Genomic DNA, 17481 nt, shown 5'->3' with positions numbered 1-17481 from the left:
TTAACTTTAAACCAAATTTTGTCTTTTTATTATGTAACTGAAACGATAACGTTATTAATAAAGCTCTATGAAGCGTTACAAAACATTAAAAATGCCGATAAAAACGTGGGAAAGTTCTATAATATAAATTTTATCTATTTCAACAGTCAGTCACACTCAATTTAATATGTAGGTACATTAACATCTTTATCAACGTTAATTTATTATCAAATGTAATAACTATGAGTTATTACAAACACAAACAAAACCACAAACAAATTCATAGTTCGCAAAATGGTTCCCATAAAAAGCAGAATATTTATCCAGCTCTCTATGCAAATGGCTATCGACGCAAGCTAACTGCTGGCGTAGGAAATGAAATTCCGTCGCGGTCAAACCCGACCTGTACTGTTTTATAACTACGCTATTGTGGTACATTATTGACGTGGTAATTAATGGATTTTATGAAGTAAGATGACTGCAACTTATATTAAATAGTTTCAAGCTCATATCGTAAAAAAAAGGTTTCGTTTTAGGTAAAATTTCAAACAAAGTAGGTAGGTAGTTTATGTGTCAAAAATACACATTATTTTTGAAGTGAAACTTCTTTAGGCGTGTTGAGAGCATAATTTCAAGGTGGCTTCACGGTAATACCGTCACGTCATGGAGTAAGGCGACGATTTTCGTATCTTTGAATCTTGCCAAAAAAGTTTCACTTTTGACACGTGTGCTTGGCATAGGTACGCTCTTTTTTGTCAATAGCTTCTCCATTATGGGTTTTTAACACGCTTGTTAACAATAAAATAACATATGTTCCCCATCTCCTACCCCTCATACGAACAAACTAATAAACGAGTGATAAAAATGTTGAAATCATTGGATTAATTACGTATTTCTTAATTGTATCTGACAGTGCCCGTATGCCCTCTAAATCATTTAGGTACAGTAATTACTGACATTAATTACTTCTTCTTAATAAAGTGATATTATCTCTATGCTTCCGTGCGTAATTTGTATAGTTATAGTATTTATTGAGAACTAATACGATAAAAACAAAGATTAAACCCCGATGCATTCAAGATTCAAGTATAATTTTGTTCGCTCAGGACGCCATGTTGAATTTAGTATAACGTGACATAACTAGCGTACAATCTAGATGCTTCTAACCTTACTTCTAACGATATGTCATTCATCAAAATCGGGTACAAATTTGAGAAATTATACGAGAGCAGATGCCGACATATTGATGTACATTGTACTGAAACATAATACTGCATAGTGCATTTGGCTCAGACGAGTAACAATTTTGTGTTTCATCCATTCTATGTGTTTGTTAAGGACAGACAATCACAAATGTCCAATTTCAACTATACAAAAACAACAGTTTTAGATGTATTAACTTAATATGGACACATTATTTAACTAAATAACATTTCCTTCATTCCAGACGTTTCGGCGTAGTCGACAAACGTTTCTGCGTGGAAGGTGGCTCGCGCTGCGGCAAGGGCGAAGGCCTATTCGTGTTCGCGGCGGAGGCCGGAAGGGAGCTGTCAGACCTGCTCAACGCATACAGCCACGAGGCGCAGTCCCGGCTTAGTGTTGCGTCTAGAAGTGGTTCAGGTAAGCTGAAGATTCATTGCAAATGTGTCTACGGAAAAATCTGTAGATATTCAATCTAATTTCATAATTCAAAATATTGTTGTAAATTGCGCTAGGCCTAAGCCAGAGTTATCTTGATGATAGTAATTTATAAAAAACAAAATCACCAATCCTGAAAGATAAAGAGTCGATGCTAAAGTACCTACCTATTTCAACAGAAATAAAATAATGAATAAACACGAGCAAAATGTTAGTTTTATTCAAATTTATTGTATTAGTACGAATGTACAATGGTAAATGTAAAAAATACATATATAATGACGATTCAAAAGTGGCTTCCAGAATAAGTCAAATGAATAATAAATAAATAAATAAATAAATAAATAAATAAATAAATAAAATAAAATGAATGTTTGAGCTTGTAATTGCAATTGCAAACTTACTGCTGCAAATACTTATTTTAAACACTTTTCCAGTTCTAGAAAAGCGTTTCTCAGACACCAGCTCGGTTCTGGACGACTGTTTCCACCAGTCGATGCGATCCGTCTCCCCCGCGTGGGCGCCCGCGAGCCAGACCATGCACTGTCTGTCAGACCTCGACTCCAGTCTGGACAGCGAAGACAAGTTCAGACGGCCAACGTCGCTGCCGAGGTGCTCTAGTTGTATTGGGAAGATTAGTCATTTGACGAGGTAAGGATGGTGGAATTTATCATGGCCATGAAGCCTGTTTTTTGTGATTTGATGATGTTTATATTCTTTAAAAAAATCTCATTTATGAACCATTTGTTTGAATACTATAAAACTTTTACTAAATTTGTGGAATGTCGTTTACGTTTTTAATTTTTATTTTAGACACACGCAGAACATGTATTTTAAATGAAGTAAACAAATAAAGCTTTCCTTTTATTTACTAACTTACTTATAACTTTCACTACAAATTTAACTATAACATTCATAAAACTTCCAGGTCATCAACAATGAACACGCCCGGCTCGCTAATGTCCCCAGTATGGACGATGGAGAACATTCTAGAGAAACGGTCCGATTCAGATCGGGCGTCAATCTATTCCCGTTCAAGTGGCAGTGCCTCAGAGTACTCAGTACCAAGAGGAGCCTGTCTTTTGGACAAAAGTTTTGACTCAAAAAGAGCGAGCCCAGTGGCTTGCTGCACTCCAACCATACCAGTGAAGACGGGAAACACTTGCCAATGCTGGCAGCAGCCGAAGCCGTGCTGCTGCAGGAAGAAGTCGTTCAATGGACCGTACGAGAACTATGATGTGCCAAAGACCCCGATGCCTTTAATACAGGTAAATTTGTAATTAACGTTACTTGACAAAATGAAAGAGAATTTAACTATTAGCGATGAAAATGTTAAGTAAGATAACTTTATAATTATTAACATTAGTTAGAACACTTGTTTGAAAGCATAAAGTTGAAACTATCGAATTTATGATAACCTCCTCCTTTTTTAAGTCTGTTAAAAATATGGCAATTTGTATTGAAATCGTTCCTAAATTCCTGAAAAATTAACGTTTGTTTACTTTTCAGGAACATCCAGCGGACGTGCACGTAGACGCATCAAGTCTATACGATACACCAAAGAAACTAAAATGTCTGATCGGTCAACCGTGCGGTTGCAACCACAACGAAACCAAAAACGATGACAACCAAAACAATATCGAAAGCACATGTGATAATAGCGTTAATGAAAATTCCAATTACATGAACGTAGTTCCCGCGCCCAAGAAACCGCAGATTGACCTTTCCAATTACGCAAACATTGACAGAGCTACATTAGAAGAATTTGAAAGTTCCCTGCGAATTCTGAGAAGCGCTGGTTTCAGTCAGGAAGAATTAGATGCACTGGAAGACATTCCCGAACACGATGATGACATATCAACAGCAACAAACAACACAGTCAACCAAAATGACTGTTGTAACGATCACCTTAACTACATGCATTTGGAACCAGAGAACAGCTGTTCAAGCAACAGTAAGAACTGTTCAGACAATGTCAGCAGGATCAGCCACGTGTCAGACCCGACACATTCAGAAACAGACACCACAATAAGTACCAGACGATCTAGTTCAGCAGACTTCACAAAAAGACAAGACGACGACTTCCTAAACCCAAGAATATGTTTCACGCCAACAGTGATCAGACGAACCTGTAAAACCGACTGCATCAACGAAGGCATACCAACAAAAAATCCAGAAAACAAAGATTTCAAAGTGCCGGAACCAAAAAGTGAGAACATTCTAGTGGCCCGATTCCGGGATGCGGTCAAAATACGTCGCTCGTCGAGTGTTCCGAGTAAATCGGATAAAAATAGAGATTCGTCGAGTTCAAACGACTCAGGGGTGTCGACGGGGTCTTTGAAACACCACAAGGGTGATTTCAATGAGTTAGAGACGGTCGTAACTAATTCTAAAGCGGGTAAGAAGCACTCAAAGAAGCCGTTTAGAATATCTTTAACTCCGGTGCACACGCCGTTTGTCTCGAGTTCGGACCCTTTGAAGAACTTGACGTTCCAGTTTGAGGAAGTGGCTACGTTAGCGAAGGCTAACTCGTGTGATGTGGACACATTGACAAGGAGGAAAAAGAGGAATGGTAATGGTAAGTTTACAAAAAAAAATGTTATATTCCTTTGCGATTTTCTTATTTATTTATTTAATGTTATTTTTTTCCGAACAACAATACGTATATAAAAAATAAACAATTTGCTATATTTAATTGACAATCAAGTTACATTTTATGGCGGATCCATAACATAACTATCACAAGTGATAACTGCGTTAAAAACAACCGACTTCAAACTTCCACTTGCAACATTTACATATACAGACAAAAATGCTCATAAAATAAAAACTACTGGGCCTATCCGAATAAAAATTTTATGGGACCAATTCGACACCATCCCGCATCGAACAAAAAAAGAATCACGTAAATCGGTTCAGAAACATCGGAGTAATCGGTGTACATACATAAAAAAAAAACATACCGGCCGAATTGATAACCTCCTCCTTTTTGAAGTCGGTTAAAAATAGATAAATATCGCTCTTTAGCTACTGAAACCATGTATGTCAGCAAACCAGTCTTAGATATAAATTTAATGTGTGATTATAGCTCAATTACCTATGTACATAATATAAATGTTCAAATAAGGCACCCATGTTTTCAATCGCTCATTTAATTCATCCTTTCCTAAAAAGCAGTCTTCATTCCAGGCGACACAGACAGCACAGCGCGGCACAGCAACATAACGACCAACACGTCGAGCGGCGCGTCTGACACGTCCGACTACATGGAGTCACTCTCTGTGTCCTCGTACTCGTCGTGTGACGCGCCAGACCGACATGTGACCAGACCACGGTCTGGGAAAGAGTACGCCAGCATCGATAGAGCCCATTTGATGTGCGACATGACGAATTAGAGAGAAAAATTAAATTTAAAAAAAATTGAATTTTTTGTGGTTTTTTTTAAATTTTTTGATGTAAAGATATCGTCATTTTTTAATAAAACAATATCACTAATAAAACTTTTAAACAATCTGCGTTTTGTTACGTTGATTCTTACTTACAAAGAAAAGTACATTAATCATCCGACTACATGGATATAAATAAAATATATTCACAGCTTTTGTCCTATATATCTTCTATCATTACTATTGTTCTCATTATTGAGGATTCTGTATCGAGGCTGGTCCCACTATAATGAAAAAAAAATGTTCAACAATCTAAACAACGAATAGGTAATTTATTAATTAAAGAAATTACATTACATTACGCGACTCAATTACCAAATCGTAATAATATTATGTTTGTATGTGACATATCTGTAACAACAAAATCTTGTACTACGTGTATAGTATGAAAATGTTCCCCAAAGGAACAAAAATTATCTTAGCTTTTATATTCAACGGAGGATAAGGGTTTTAGACTAGTATAATCTATGCTTTTAAACACCTACAACAACGATGAAAGACACGTTATTTTGTATGTTTCGTTATTTATTTGTACAAAATATGTACTTAAATGACAGTTTTTGTAAACAATCTAACCTTCACGCCTTACGTCTTGTAGTCCAAATATATTTTACGTTATTCATTATGTTTACAAGTTTAAGTTACCTGATAAAATGTAATCAAATATAAAACATATATTTTTATATTTTATAACATTATGCAACATTTAACAATTACCTGTTTATCAATGTAAATAAGTCTTAGGATAATTCATATAAATGTACTTATTTTAATATTCGAAATAACAACACTTAGATGCATTGTTCCTATGTACATAATAAATCGAAAATAGTTCAGACGATTTTTAGTTTTCTGTAGGGTGCCAAATATCTTAGCATTAATATTACCCTGTATAATATATTATGTAAAGCATAAAATGTAAATCTACTTTCATTTACTTCACATATACTTTGACAAAAATAACAATAATTGTAAATTGTTGAATCATATTTTTGTCAAGCTTATTTTAAGTTTTAGTGTTATTTTAATCAATTACTTTTAAATTTTAAACATATTTTAAGCGGTTTAATTAGGTACTGAAATTATTTGTGCCTTGTAAGATTTGTTGAGTGTATTCGATTAAATTACTTATGTTACCTTCGTAAATCACTTAATCAACATAATGTACTTATAAAATGCCGATACATAGGATGAGTGTAAAATAAAACTATAGTTTTATATAACTGTATTTATTATTATCTAGATTATGGCAACACCTTTTCATTTATTCTTAAAGTAAATGAAAGGTTGTCAAATATGGCCTGTACGAAAACGGAAAGCAATAGAATAAATTAAAATATTATATTTGGATACATTTTAAACTAACGTGTTTATATAAGAATATCCAGATAGCATTTTTATACGTGACACAAACATAGCTTAAATTATACCTGCCAGTTTTCAGAAATATTCTAATGTTACGCGTTTATTTTGAGAAATAATATTGTACTCTCTAAAATACAGAGGATTATTGTCCGTCCGGCGAAAAATATTTGATTGGCTTTTACAAAGACATTTTAAGATACACAGTACAATTTTATTTGTCAAAATTTTTATATTGAATGATTTATTTCTAGTCATTTGGGATATGGCGGCTCTCAAAATTTTGCATAAATGAAGAACTTAAAGAAAAGTTTAAAAACAGAAAAAAATCCCTTTTTTAACGAATTATCAAGATTATTATTTTGATATCATTGTTATTCTCGTTCTTTTTTTCAGTGTCTTGCTTTTAAGAAATGTAAAAGTAATAAAACATAGGTATTTATAAAGTGATTTTTATTAAAATTGGCCGCCATACATTTGGTTTCGGTATTCACACGGTTTGGTGTCTAACATAAGGTTTGATTATTATATTATTTTCTTAAAACGTTTATGTTGCTACTGTATTAAAGTTTGTAGTGTATATGCAACATAAATATAGTGCATTTCATGAATTTTGTCTTTTATTTTACCTTTAAAAATATTTTGACCACTCTATTCCAAAATACACTTACATATTATAATGCAGGTATATTTTTCTAATATCAAAACTACTGAATCCTATGTTAAATAAATGTCCTTCTCAAATTAAAAAAAGTTGCATTCGAATTCATTCACACCCTGAACACAACCACAAAAATTTCTATACGGCTGCACGACCTATTTATTTATTTATTTATTTATTTATAATTCTTTATTGTGCAAAATATGGTCAAACAATAGTATACAAAAGGAAGTAGTATTATTCATAATTATATAATTCTATTCATAATTTATATAATTTTATACAAGTAAAAGAACTCTATATAAACAGGTTGAAACAGAAAAAACTAGCCTTACAGTATTATTATTAGTGTTACTTACATTATAAAAAAAACAAAGTTTTTACACTTGTCCGAATTTATATTCCACATAATACCTATAGTTTTTACTTACAATTAAAACACGTAAGGATGGAAACCCATAAAGATATACAAAAATGTAAGTAGATAGGCAAACAACATAGGGTGAAACTCCCCTCTTCGTTGAGGGTTAATAATTATCAGATCGGGGCCAAAACATTCTGTGTAATTAAAAGGTCTAAATATACATATTTATGGTTTTATGAATATTGATAGCTAAGCAGTGATATATATAAGTTGTCTTTTTTTTGTAAGGTGTTTCTCAATGTTAGCCAGAAGGGCTTCTACATTTTAACGCGGACGCGGGGGTGAACTGAAGGTTCACCCTGGTAGCGACATGCACAAGGGCGTCCCCCCTTGACGGGGACCACGAACCTCGGCTTGAGCTGTCGCTTGAGTGGAGGAGGCCAGAACTCAGAAGGGCCCTAATCGGACGGGTATAAGTTGTCGAAAATTACATGGGCAATGCCTTTGGCAATGCCTAATAAACTAATAAGGTATGTTATTCTAAACTCTAAAGTATAATTTAATGACATGAATAATTTACATAATTTAGAATGAATGTTTAATGTTATTTAATAATCTAGAATCAGAAGTTATAAAGTAATCCAGAATTAAACACAACACCAAAAATGACTATGTCTACAATTAAATACGATATAGTATTTGTACCACAAATTCGCATTCGTAGTTATCATCTTCGGTAGTATAGTGGTCAGTATCCCCGCCTGTCACGCGGGAGACCGGGGTTCGATTCCCCGCCGGAGAGTACCTTTTGTTTTTCTTTTTTATTTTTATTGCAAAATATTATCCTATTTTTTTATAGTATACTGCTTAAATACAACACGATTTATCTGGAAACATTTTTTTATATATTAATTTTTAAAACGATGAAAACGTTCAAAGTATGTAATAATTTTGTTTGTTCTTAAGTTTATTAGTTAGTAACAATTATTAAAGACGAGAAATAAAAATACCAAATAACCAAATTCTAAACAACAGATTATCTATTCAGACTACGCAGATAGACATCTGTCGTGTACATGGAAAGACGCTCTAATCCGGTCCAGACTCCAACATCCCCGGAGATTTACGAGACCCTTACTGAGTGGACATTTGGGAAATTTAATACAGATTTTATCTTTATAACCTTCCTTGTTGTGAATGTAAATGCCGTGACATTATTGTGTCTGGTTTAATTACAATTTATGTAATTCAAAACGCCTGCTGCTGCCACAATCGATGTTAACATTTTTTGCTATTAATTTTTATAAGGAGTTTACGAATTTTCGCAATCAAAAGTGCTAATGGCACAGACATATTTCTTAATGTATGTCTGTGGCTAATGGCTAATATTTTTTTTTATTTTGCGAAATTGATTTTTAATATTACCTATGCTACTTGGTTGTTCAATATCCTGAATCAAAATATTATCTACAAATGTGTTAAATTATCGGTTCATTACCTTCGCCCAAAAAATATAAAAAATGCTGTTTATCTTGAATTCGATACATTATGCCTCGTTTCCAATGTACTTTCGAACATGTGAAAGCTTTAAAGATAAGGTTTGCGTCTTTCTGTGGGGGTTGGAATGATAGGACGCATTAAGAAAATTGGCGTCACCTGCATTTATATTATAAAGATAAGTACCTATATCATTCGATTCTTTTAAACATTGCGCCAATAATATTACATTATATGTATAACAAAGTGTAAGACAAAATATAATATAACTAAAAAAATTACAAAGCTCTTGCAGGTATGTATTTAGGTGCAAACACTGTGAGAAGACATTTTTTAAGCTATTGCATAGCTTCTATCGCGGGCTTTGAACGCGGGGACCGAATCGAGAAATTCCGTAACGAAAAAACCTCACGCTCCCTACTCCGACGGGCGGAGGTGCGGCTTGAAGGCATAGCATGCAATAGCTTTACCGCGGCAGTTCCCAAGTGCCACACGTTTTTTTTATTATATAACTGTATAACTAGTTAGGTAGGTATTTTATTATTAAAAATAATATATTCAATATTCATGTCGTGTTACATTCAAGAAAGCAATTCTAAATAAACAGTAGACAGTTAGCTGTTGATAATATTATGCAATATCATGGACCCAATAAATATTTGTACATGGCAATACTGAAATATTTTGCAACAACTAACTATGTATATTATCTATTTATACTATATAGGTACATAAATAATTTTAAAATATGAAAAATGTATTTAATTATTCCACTATTATAAAAATATGTATAAAAACGTCATCTAGATACATCTAGACAGTTTTCATTTATTTTTTGTCAAATTACTCATAAAACTTACTTATTTGTTTGCCAAGAAAATACATTTCTAAAAATTAACTCCTTTTTGTTAAGAACTAAATTACGGTCTACATTTTTTACCTACGCTGATTACTGATAAGCGTTAACATAAATAATTTTAAATTTTCAATTACTTTTTCATGTTATGTCTTGATATGCATAGACAGTAATTAATCATAGTTTTTAAACAAATACTAGTAAAATGTAATAATATAATGATCATTGTTTGATTAGAGTTGAACCAACCATTTTAATATACCTAACATCTAGGTACTATATTAATTAAGAAAATATAAAATTACATATTTGTGCCTGAAACCAATTTCTAGTGTGAGTTTACTAAAAAAGATATGATTGAAACATGTACCTATAGGAATCTTTTTTCACTTTTTCTAACCATATCTTTCATCCCCCATATAGGTAGGTATTATAGTCTTTCCGTAACACGTCCCTATTTTTTTTTTATTTCCAGACGGGTGAGAAGGCCAGTTGCGGGCCCGCGGGGGACCGGGGACTCCATCAAAACATAAAAGATTAATTTGTTAATTTAAAAAAGCGTGTTTGCCGAGCACGCGTGTCAGAAGTGTTGTGACTTCTTCGGCAACATTCAAAGATACCAAAATCGTTGCCTACTGACGTGACGGTATTGCCATTTGCCATGAGTTGACTTTGCTCTCAACGCGCCTAAAGGATTTTTTTTTATGCTATAAAGGATAAAGGAATTTCACTTCAAAAAGCTAATATTTAATTAGTGGTCCACATAGGCTGTGGACCTAGCCCACGGTGGGTGGAAGGATTATTTTTATTAGACTACTTTTTATGTGTAACATTTTTCATTCCACTGTGAAATTCCGGGCGTAGCTGAAGACGAAAAATTTAGTAGTATCATAGATTAGATACTATAGGTAGTATGTTACAATATGTAGGAAGGAAGTACCTAACTGTAAGAATATTAATTAGTAAGGTAGTACGAATGAGGTCAAGGGTTTATCATGTTAACTTTCACAAGAATAAACGAATAATGTTCTGAACCCAAACTGTACATTCCCGACACACGCTTGACTGTTTTTTGCGACACAATGTATGACGCGGTTCTGATCAAATATCGGGCTGGTGATTATAAACAACCAAACGAATATATACCATGGTTCAAGCGGGATTTCGCAAAAATATTCCACAATGGCAAGCTACAGTTTATTCCTTTTCGTATTATTTGCTACTATATTTGGTGAGTACTGTTAATATTTAGTAGAACTTTTAATACATCGAAATCCTCTTTTTCCATTTTTAGTATTTTTATTTATTTATCATTGTTTTTGAGCTAATTGTTAAAATACTTATGTTAAATGATAACTACTTGGTAGGTAATAATAAAAAGTTACCATCAAAGACTTTAATCCAATGTTTTATAGATTTTAACTCGTCAGAATCTTCATGGCATACATTCTGTTAATTTTCGGCTTTGAAAACATATGAGTAGAGCGTCTTTACAGTTTTTTAATGCTTTTTATAACCAAATTTTTAATTACAGTCTGCAGAAGTACACCAAGCGGGATGGAATACGAAATGTCCTGTGGTCCAGACCAGATATTCGAATCCTGCCAGCCTTGCGAAAAGACATGTTCCAGTCCTACAAATTGCACTGGTGAATGTATAACCGGCTGTTTCTGTAAGGAAGACCTTTTCAGGGCACCAGATGGGACCTGTGTTAAGTTAGAAGACTGCCCCGCGGGTTAGTTCGTAGATTTCATAGGTTCTTCTAGATCTTTCTTTTTGTAGAGTATTCTTATTTTTCCACTATTGTATTTAACTATGTAGTTTCTTTCATTGTATAGATGTTTAGATCCTATCTTGGTAAAGCGTTTCCATAAAAGTTTTGCCGTAGGTAGGGTCATTGCGCCTGTTCGCGTCCACCTGCCTATTCGCGTCCATTTTGCGGACATCTTTTAGAAAATTCACGAAAATAAGTATACTTTAAGTAAAATTGTAATAAGAAAAATTTCCGATAATACCTCAATGTATAAGAGACATGCACACATATTCAAAATATGCCTGCAGACCGCCTATCCTATTTAAAAAAAATAGTTAATTTTGGCTATTAAATGAGAGAGCTAAAACGCGCGGGATTTTGAAAAAAAAATAGTGCGCAGCGTCGCGTTTGACGGTAAGTATCTTATTGTTAAATGTGAATTTTTGAATATGTAACTGTTTCTTTACTTTGCTAACAAAACATGGAATAGTATGGATTATAAATCAGCTTATTTCTTTTACAATTAATAGCTAAAATAAGGTGGACGCGAATTACTACACCGAATTTGTACAACTTCCATTTTGCGTCCACGGTGGGCGCAAACTATACCTATAGTGCATAACAATAGAACATATTGCGTCCACATTATTTTTCATTACGTAGCAATGAATTGTTTGTTAAAATATGTAATTTAAAATAGATTGTAAATTTTTGACTAAGACCACAAGTTGATAATTTAAATTTTCATTAAAATTAGCAAATTTTGATGCTATTTTTTCATTTTAAAAGGGGTATTCTTTGAATGAGACTTGATCATCAATTTGATATCCGTCCGTCAGTATGTCCGTCTGCCGGTCTTTCTTTCTGTCAAGACCCTTTTTCTCAGTAACGCGTGGAGGTAAAAAGCTGAAATTTATATTGAATACTCAAATCTACGGTCCCTTGAAGCAGTGAAAAAATCAAACTTATAAGCCAAAGAATTCAAAAGATACAGCCGTTTATGCTGCAAATTTTCGCAAATTTCGTCATTCGCAAGGGAATCAAAACCTACAGGGTACTTTTACGTGAATACAGACACTTGAAGTTTGGTACGAAGCAACGTCTTATAGCACAAATAAGGGAAACATTGAAAAAATAATCATTTACAGTTAAAACATACGAAAAAAAACAGGTTAATACGGAAGCCTCGATGTGCAAGTCCCACTCGCATTTGGCCGGTTTTTATTAAATAGCTATATTCGTAAATAAATAATTCATTAAAATCTAATTTTTATTTGCATTTATCTGATAAAATATCACCCAAAACACTCTTAATTCCTTTTCTAAGCTGGTGGACGCGAACTGGTCCACGGGTGGACGCAAACTGGAATTTTTGGACGCGAACTGGGTAAAACGCCTAATTCTGCTATTTGTCTAGATAAATAAAAACCACATGATATTTCCAACACAATCGAAAGTAAATCTTAAAATAGACTATGTAATGAACACGTTACATAAATTTTGCGTTGAAATTTGTTCTGGAACATTTTTATTTTCTCCTTCAAACTTTCCAACTGCACTAAGTGGACGCGAACAGGCGCAATTACCCTAGGTAATTCAAGTTAGGTTATTCTCATTTTTTTTGTTTAAATTATGCATAGTTAGTTAAGTATTTTTTTATATTAAAAAAAATAATTGATATCCTAGTTACTACATGTGTCGCTGTATTAATAGCGATAAGACCACCTTTTTGTACGTATTTGTTTTGTCTGTGTTTTTGTTATTATCTTGTTACTGGTGAAAATAAAGTGTTCATTCATTCATTCATTCATTCATTAAGTAGCTATTAATTATTACCTAATTGAAATAAAAAAAAAACACTTTCATAATATGCGTAACTTATTTTTTCTTGCTTTGACTTTTCAAGTTTGAAGCAGAGGCACCAGGCGACTATAGCGGAAATTTTGGGCCAATTAGTTATGATCTCTTTTGTTCAGAAATAAAATATTTAAAATAAGCTTTCTTTTTTTCTTCCCTTCTTCCTAATTAATCATCGTTCCTTCAAACTTAAAAACTTAAAAGTTTTATTTTGATTTTAATAGTTTTTTTTTATCATATTACAATAAGTTATTACAATTATTACAATAATTAACTTATATATTTATTTAAACAACTCGTACTCAGTACCTCTATAATAGTCTATGCTATATTGCGTATACATATACTTACATATTGCGTTTGTGTGGAAAATTTTGGATAATTGATCAATAATAATTATTGTCATTTAAATTGAATTTTTTTCAGTCGAAATTAAATATAATGGTGTCATGCGTGCTTATAACTACTTAGGTCTTTTATCAGCATTAAAAAAACAATATCATGCTCATTGTATTTTATTAAAAAAATAATAATACGAATAATAATTGTGGATGCTACCTTAGGATGCTACCTATACGTTTCTGCAAAATATAATATTAAATTCCGTTCTAAAAGTCGCTCATAGATAGGGAGGCGAGGTAGCTAAATGGCGTAATTAAACGGCGCCGTCGAGACTTATCAAAATCGAAAGAGAAAATAATTTCGAAAAGAAAAGCTTCTATGGTAAAAACCATTTTAGCGGTGGGTTTGGCGTGTACGGATTTTCAAAAATGTAAAAAAAAATAGTTACTTGGGCATTCTCGAGCGCGTCAGATATTCATACTACGTATGCCCCAAGTGCCTCTGATAACAACGGTATACTAATCTGCCGGTTTGCGTGGTGGGGCTAGGCATATTAATTCATCAAAAATGGACAAAAAAAAATTTACTCGAGCGCGTCAGATTTTCGGAAGGGGTGTTAAGTAGGCCCCAAGGAAGCTCCCCTTAAAAAAACTGACGATTTCGGCGTGACGATAAGTTACGATGAATTTTTGAAAATGCAGAAAAAAAAGTCCTTTTGAAATACTCGAGCGCGTCAGATTTTCATAGTGGAGGTTTATCTCGGTCTCCTGAAAGCATATTTTCTTAATCTGACAAAAATGTTGGTGGGTTCTCTTAATCTGACCGAAAAAGGTTTGAGAGTTTCTTTTTTTTAATCATCGTTATTTCATATCAATTTTTCTTAACACCCTCAGTTTTCGAGATATACTCAAAAAACCGGGAGTTTGAGTTTTTATGATGCTTCAAGTCAAAAAGTTTTAACTTTGGACAAAAATGTAACGAGACCTTTTTTGTGTAAAATAAAATTACCTTTTTTGTTTATTCAAACTTTTTTTTTTTGTAAAATGTATCGTTCGCGACTTATATACTGCAACGCGTTTTTCGGAAGACGAAATGGCTCCTCCAGACTTCCGGTCACGCGGAAACCGGCAGATTTTGTATTTTTAGTAAGTTTTAGATTATATTCTTCGAAATAAAAATAAAAACAATCGCGCTCGAGAATGCCGGATTAACGTTTTTTTTTTTCAAGTTCGCGACCCTATAACTTGGCGGCGTCAAGGACTTATCGTCAGATTAGTTAAATTTAGTCTTAAAACACTAAAATCAACCCCCAATATCTTAATCTGACGCGCTCGAGTATTTCAGACTATCGATTTTTTTTTACTAATCTGATCGTCTATCCTGGGCGCGCGTCACTACTTAAAGAGCTAAATAGTTAACAAGGTTGTTCTATTACGTCTAAGGTATCTCTCATATCTTAAACTGCCACGCTCGAGTATTGCAGAAAATTCCCCTCTTCGCCTCCCTATCTACCAAGTTGCCGACCGATATATTATTTAATCCAGAAAATTTTACAGCTGAAGTAACTCTAAGCGAAGCAAACGAGCCGTCCATAGAAGAGTGTCAATCTGACGAAGTATACGTGGGCTGTGGGTGGTGTGAGCGAACATGTTCAGACCCCAGTCCCACGTGCCCATCATACTTGTGCACCCGGGGCTGTCTGTGCAGACCGCCACTGCTGCGACATTATAGCGGGCACTGCGTGGAGGCTAAGGATTGCTTGCCACGTGGGTATCTCGTATCATATAATATTTGTAGATTTTTTGCACATAACAAACAGACAGTCATACATTTTTTCATCTCAAACTTCATAAAAAAGGATCAATTGGAGCTTTTGGAACTTGCAAGATTGAGAAAGAGAATTATTTATTGATATTCATGAAAAAAACCCCCATACTTGTAGTATATTAGTCTGTGCCCATACTATAGGCACAGACTAATAATAATATACTACGTCTATAGGTGATAAAGTATTCTATTCACATTAATTTAAAACGATATGGTCGATATGCCTTTTTTATGTTACAGGAAAATGTACAAAACCTAATGAGAAGTATACAATATGTAGGTACGGCTGTGAGCCGCGCTGTAAAGAACACTTTTGTATTCGCCCGCGTCGCTGTCTGCTTGGCTGTCATTGCAAGCTTGGTTTGCTTAGGGATCAAAATGGAAACTGTGTTACTTATGAAAATTGTAATCTAACTACTACCACCGTACCATCATTGAATGTCTAGAAATTAATTGCAATACAGAAATTATTTATATACTTAATATTTAAAATAATAAGTAAAAAATATCGAATTTATTTGTATCGTTATTTATAACATAATAAGTAATAACTAGACATCGGATTATATGCACTAACAAAATGCCAAAATATGCATGCAAATATGCGCTAAAAAAGGCCGAAATATGCACTAAAAACGACTGATATGCCTAAAATATGCACATATAAATCAAAAAAACCTTTATTATTTTTATATATTTAAATCAAAGATTGTACAAAAACATTGAAATTTTCTTGAAATTGAGTATATAGTTTTTGTGCCAATATACAATTAAGCATTTTTACCAAATTTTCGAGCACAAATTTGTGACGTTTGTCACCCGCGAGCCCAGTGTTGCCACCTTAGACCTTTCCGGGCTAAATCTAGCCCTTTTTTGGAATTCAACCCGTGTTTTACGTTTTTAGCCCCAAAAGGGTAATCTGGCCCTATTTTGAATGGCTCAAAATTTACTTAAAATGTAGCCCAGTTTGTAATTTTTTGCCATTTTACCATGCCAAAATAGGGTTTGTTTACTCGCTGAGCGTTCTGATTGGCTAATAAAGGTTAGTCGACCAATCAAAACTCCCGCTACTTAACGATTTATGCACGAAATATGCACGATTGGGGAAAAAGGCTAAAATATGCACTAACGCCGTAATTAGAGAGTTTTATGCATTTGCATATGCAAATATGCAAATGCATATAATCCGATGTCTAGTATAGGTCTACCAGAATCTGATGGCATATTTATATTTAAGAAATAAAAGATTTTCATGTGGCAACTTATTTGACAACTATCAAATTGGTTGTCAAATTATTTGTCTTTTTTGCAATTGATGAATAATTTTTAGGATTTTGCCTAAAAATTCTTCGAAAATGTCGAAAAAACCGCTGCGATCACAAGCAAGAGGTGTTGTTTATAATGTGTATAGAAAAACATTCGATGAAGAAGGGTCAAACACATCACAATTTTCAATTTTGAAGATTTTATTGGTAAATTGGACTTACCCGTTTTGATACTTTAAATTAAAAAAGATTATAAGTAATATTTAGGTAACTATAATATTATTGTTTGTTGATTAGAATATAATTTTATGAAACTTATTAAAGGAGTATCCAATACGGCTATTCGTCAAGTCCAAGCTGTCCAAGTCAATTTTTTTATGTGTGTATAAGTTAATGCTTTCGAAAATAAACATAGTTTTATTTTATTTTTATTTTATTTTATTAAAAATTATAAGCAGTTTTGATATACATTAACATTATATCGATATTTTCACATGGCATACTGGTAATGAATATACAAATATAGGTATGTGTAAATAATAATATGTATTACCTGTATAAAAGTAATATGTATAATTGTATATTATACATGTAAGTATGTACCTATATAATATTAAGCGGATATCTCATTATT

The 17481-nt window shown here is 33.2% G+C and overlaps 2 protein-coding genes and 1 non-coding gene across 4 annotated transcripts in view; all 3 read left to right on the top strand.

Moving 5' to 3' along the window:
• LOC123697812 overlaps positions 1 to 5021 on the top strand; it is a 113676-nt gene extending 108655 nt beyond the window's left edge. For both annotated transcript variants that reach the window (XM_045644363.1, XM_045644362.1), the window contains exons 6-10: positions 1427 to 1599; positions 2055 to 2268; positions 2546 to 2885; positions 3127 to 4195; positions 4807 to 5021. In XM_045644363.1, the coding sequence (XP_045500319.1) occupies positions 1427 to 1599; positions 2055 to 2268; positions 2546 to 2885; positions 3127 to 4195; positions 4807 to 5012 (2002 nt within the window). In that variant the 3' untranslated portion in view covers positions 5013 to 5021. The remainder of the gene's footprint in view (positions 1 to 1426; positions 1600 to 2054; positions 2269 to 2545; positions 2886 to 3126; positions 4196 to 4806) is intronic.
• A 3159-nt stretch (positions 5022 to 8180) lies between these two features.
• Positions 8181 to 8252, top strand: Trnad-guc. The gene has a single exon. It is a non-coding gene; the product is annotated as a tRNA-Asp (tRNA).
• A 2520-nt stretch (positions 8253 to 10772) lies between these two features.
• LOC123698238 (SCO-spondin-like) lies at positions 10773 to 16028 on the top strand. The gene is made up of 4 exons (XM_045644820.1): positions 10773 to 11034; positions 11338 to 11538; positions 15312 to 15521; positions 15823 to 16028. The coding sequence occupies exons 1-4, from the start codon at positions 10986 to 10988 to the stop codon at positions 16026 to 16028; spliced, it is 666 nt and encodes a 221-aa protein (XP_045500776.1). The 5' UTR covers positions 10773 to 10985.
• The last annotated feature ends 1453 nt before the right edge of the window (positions 16029 to 17481 follow it).

The sequence above is a fragment of the Colias croceus genome, chromosome 15 (assembly GCF_905220415.1).
Source record: "Colias croceus chromosome 15, ilColCroc2.1".
Lineage (NCBI taxonomy): Eukaryota > Metazoa > Arthropoda > Insecta > Lepidoptera > Pieridae > Colias > Colias croceus.
This window is presented reverse-complemented; position numbering and strand designations above follow the sequence as displayed.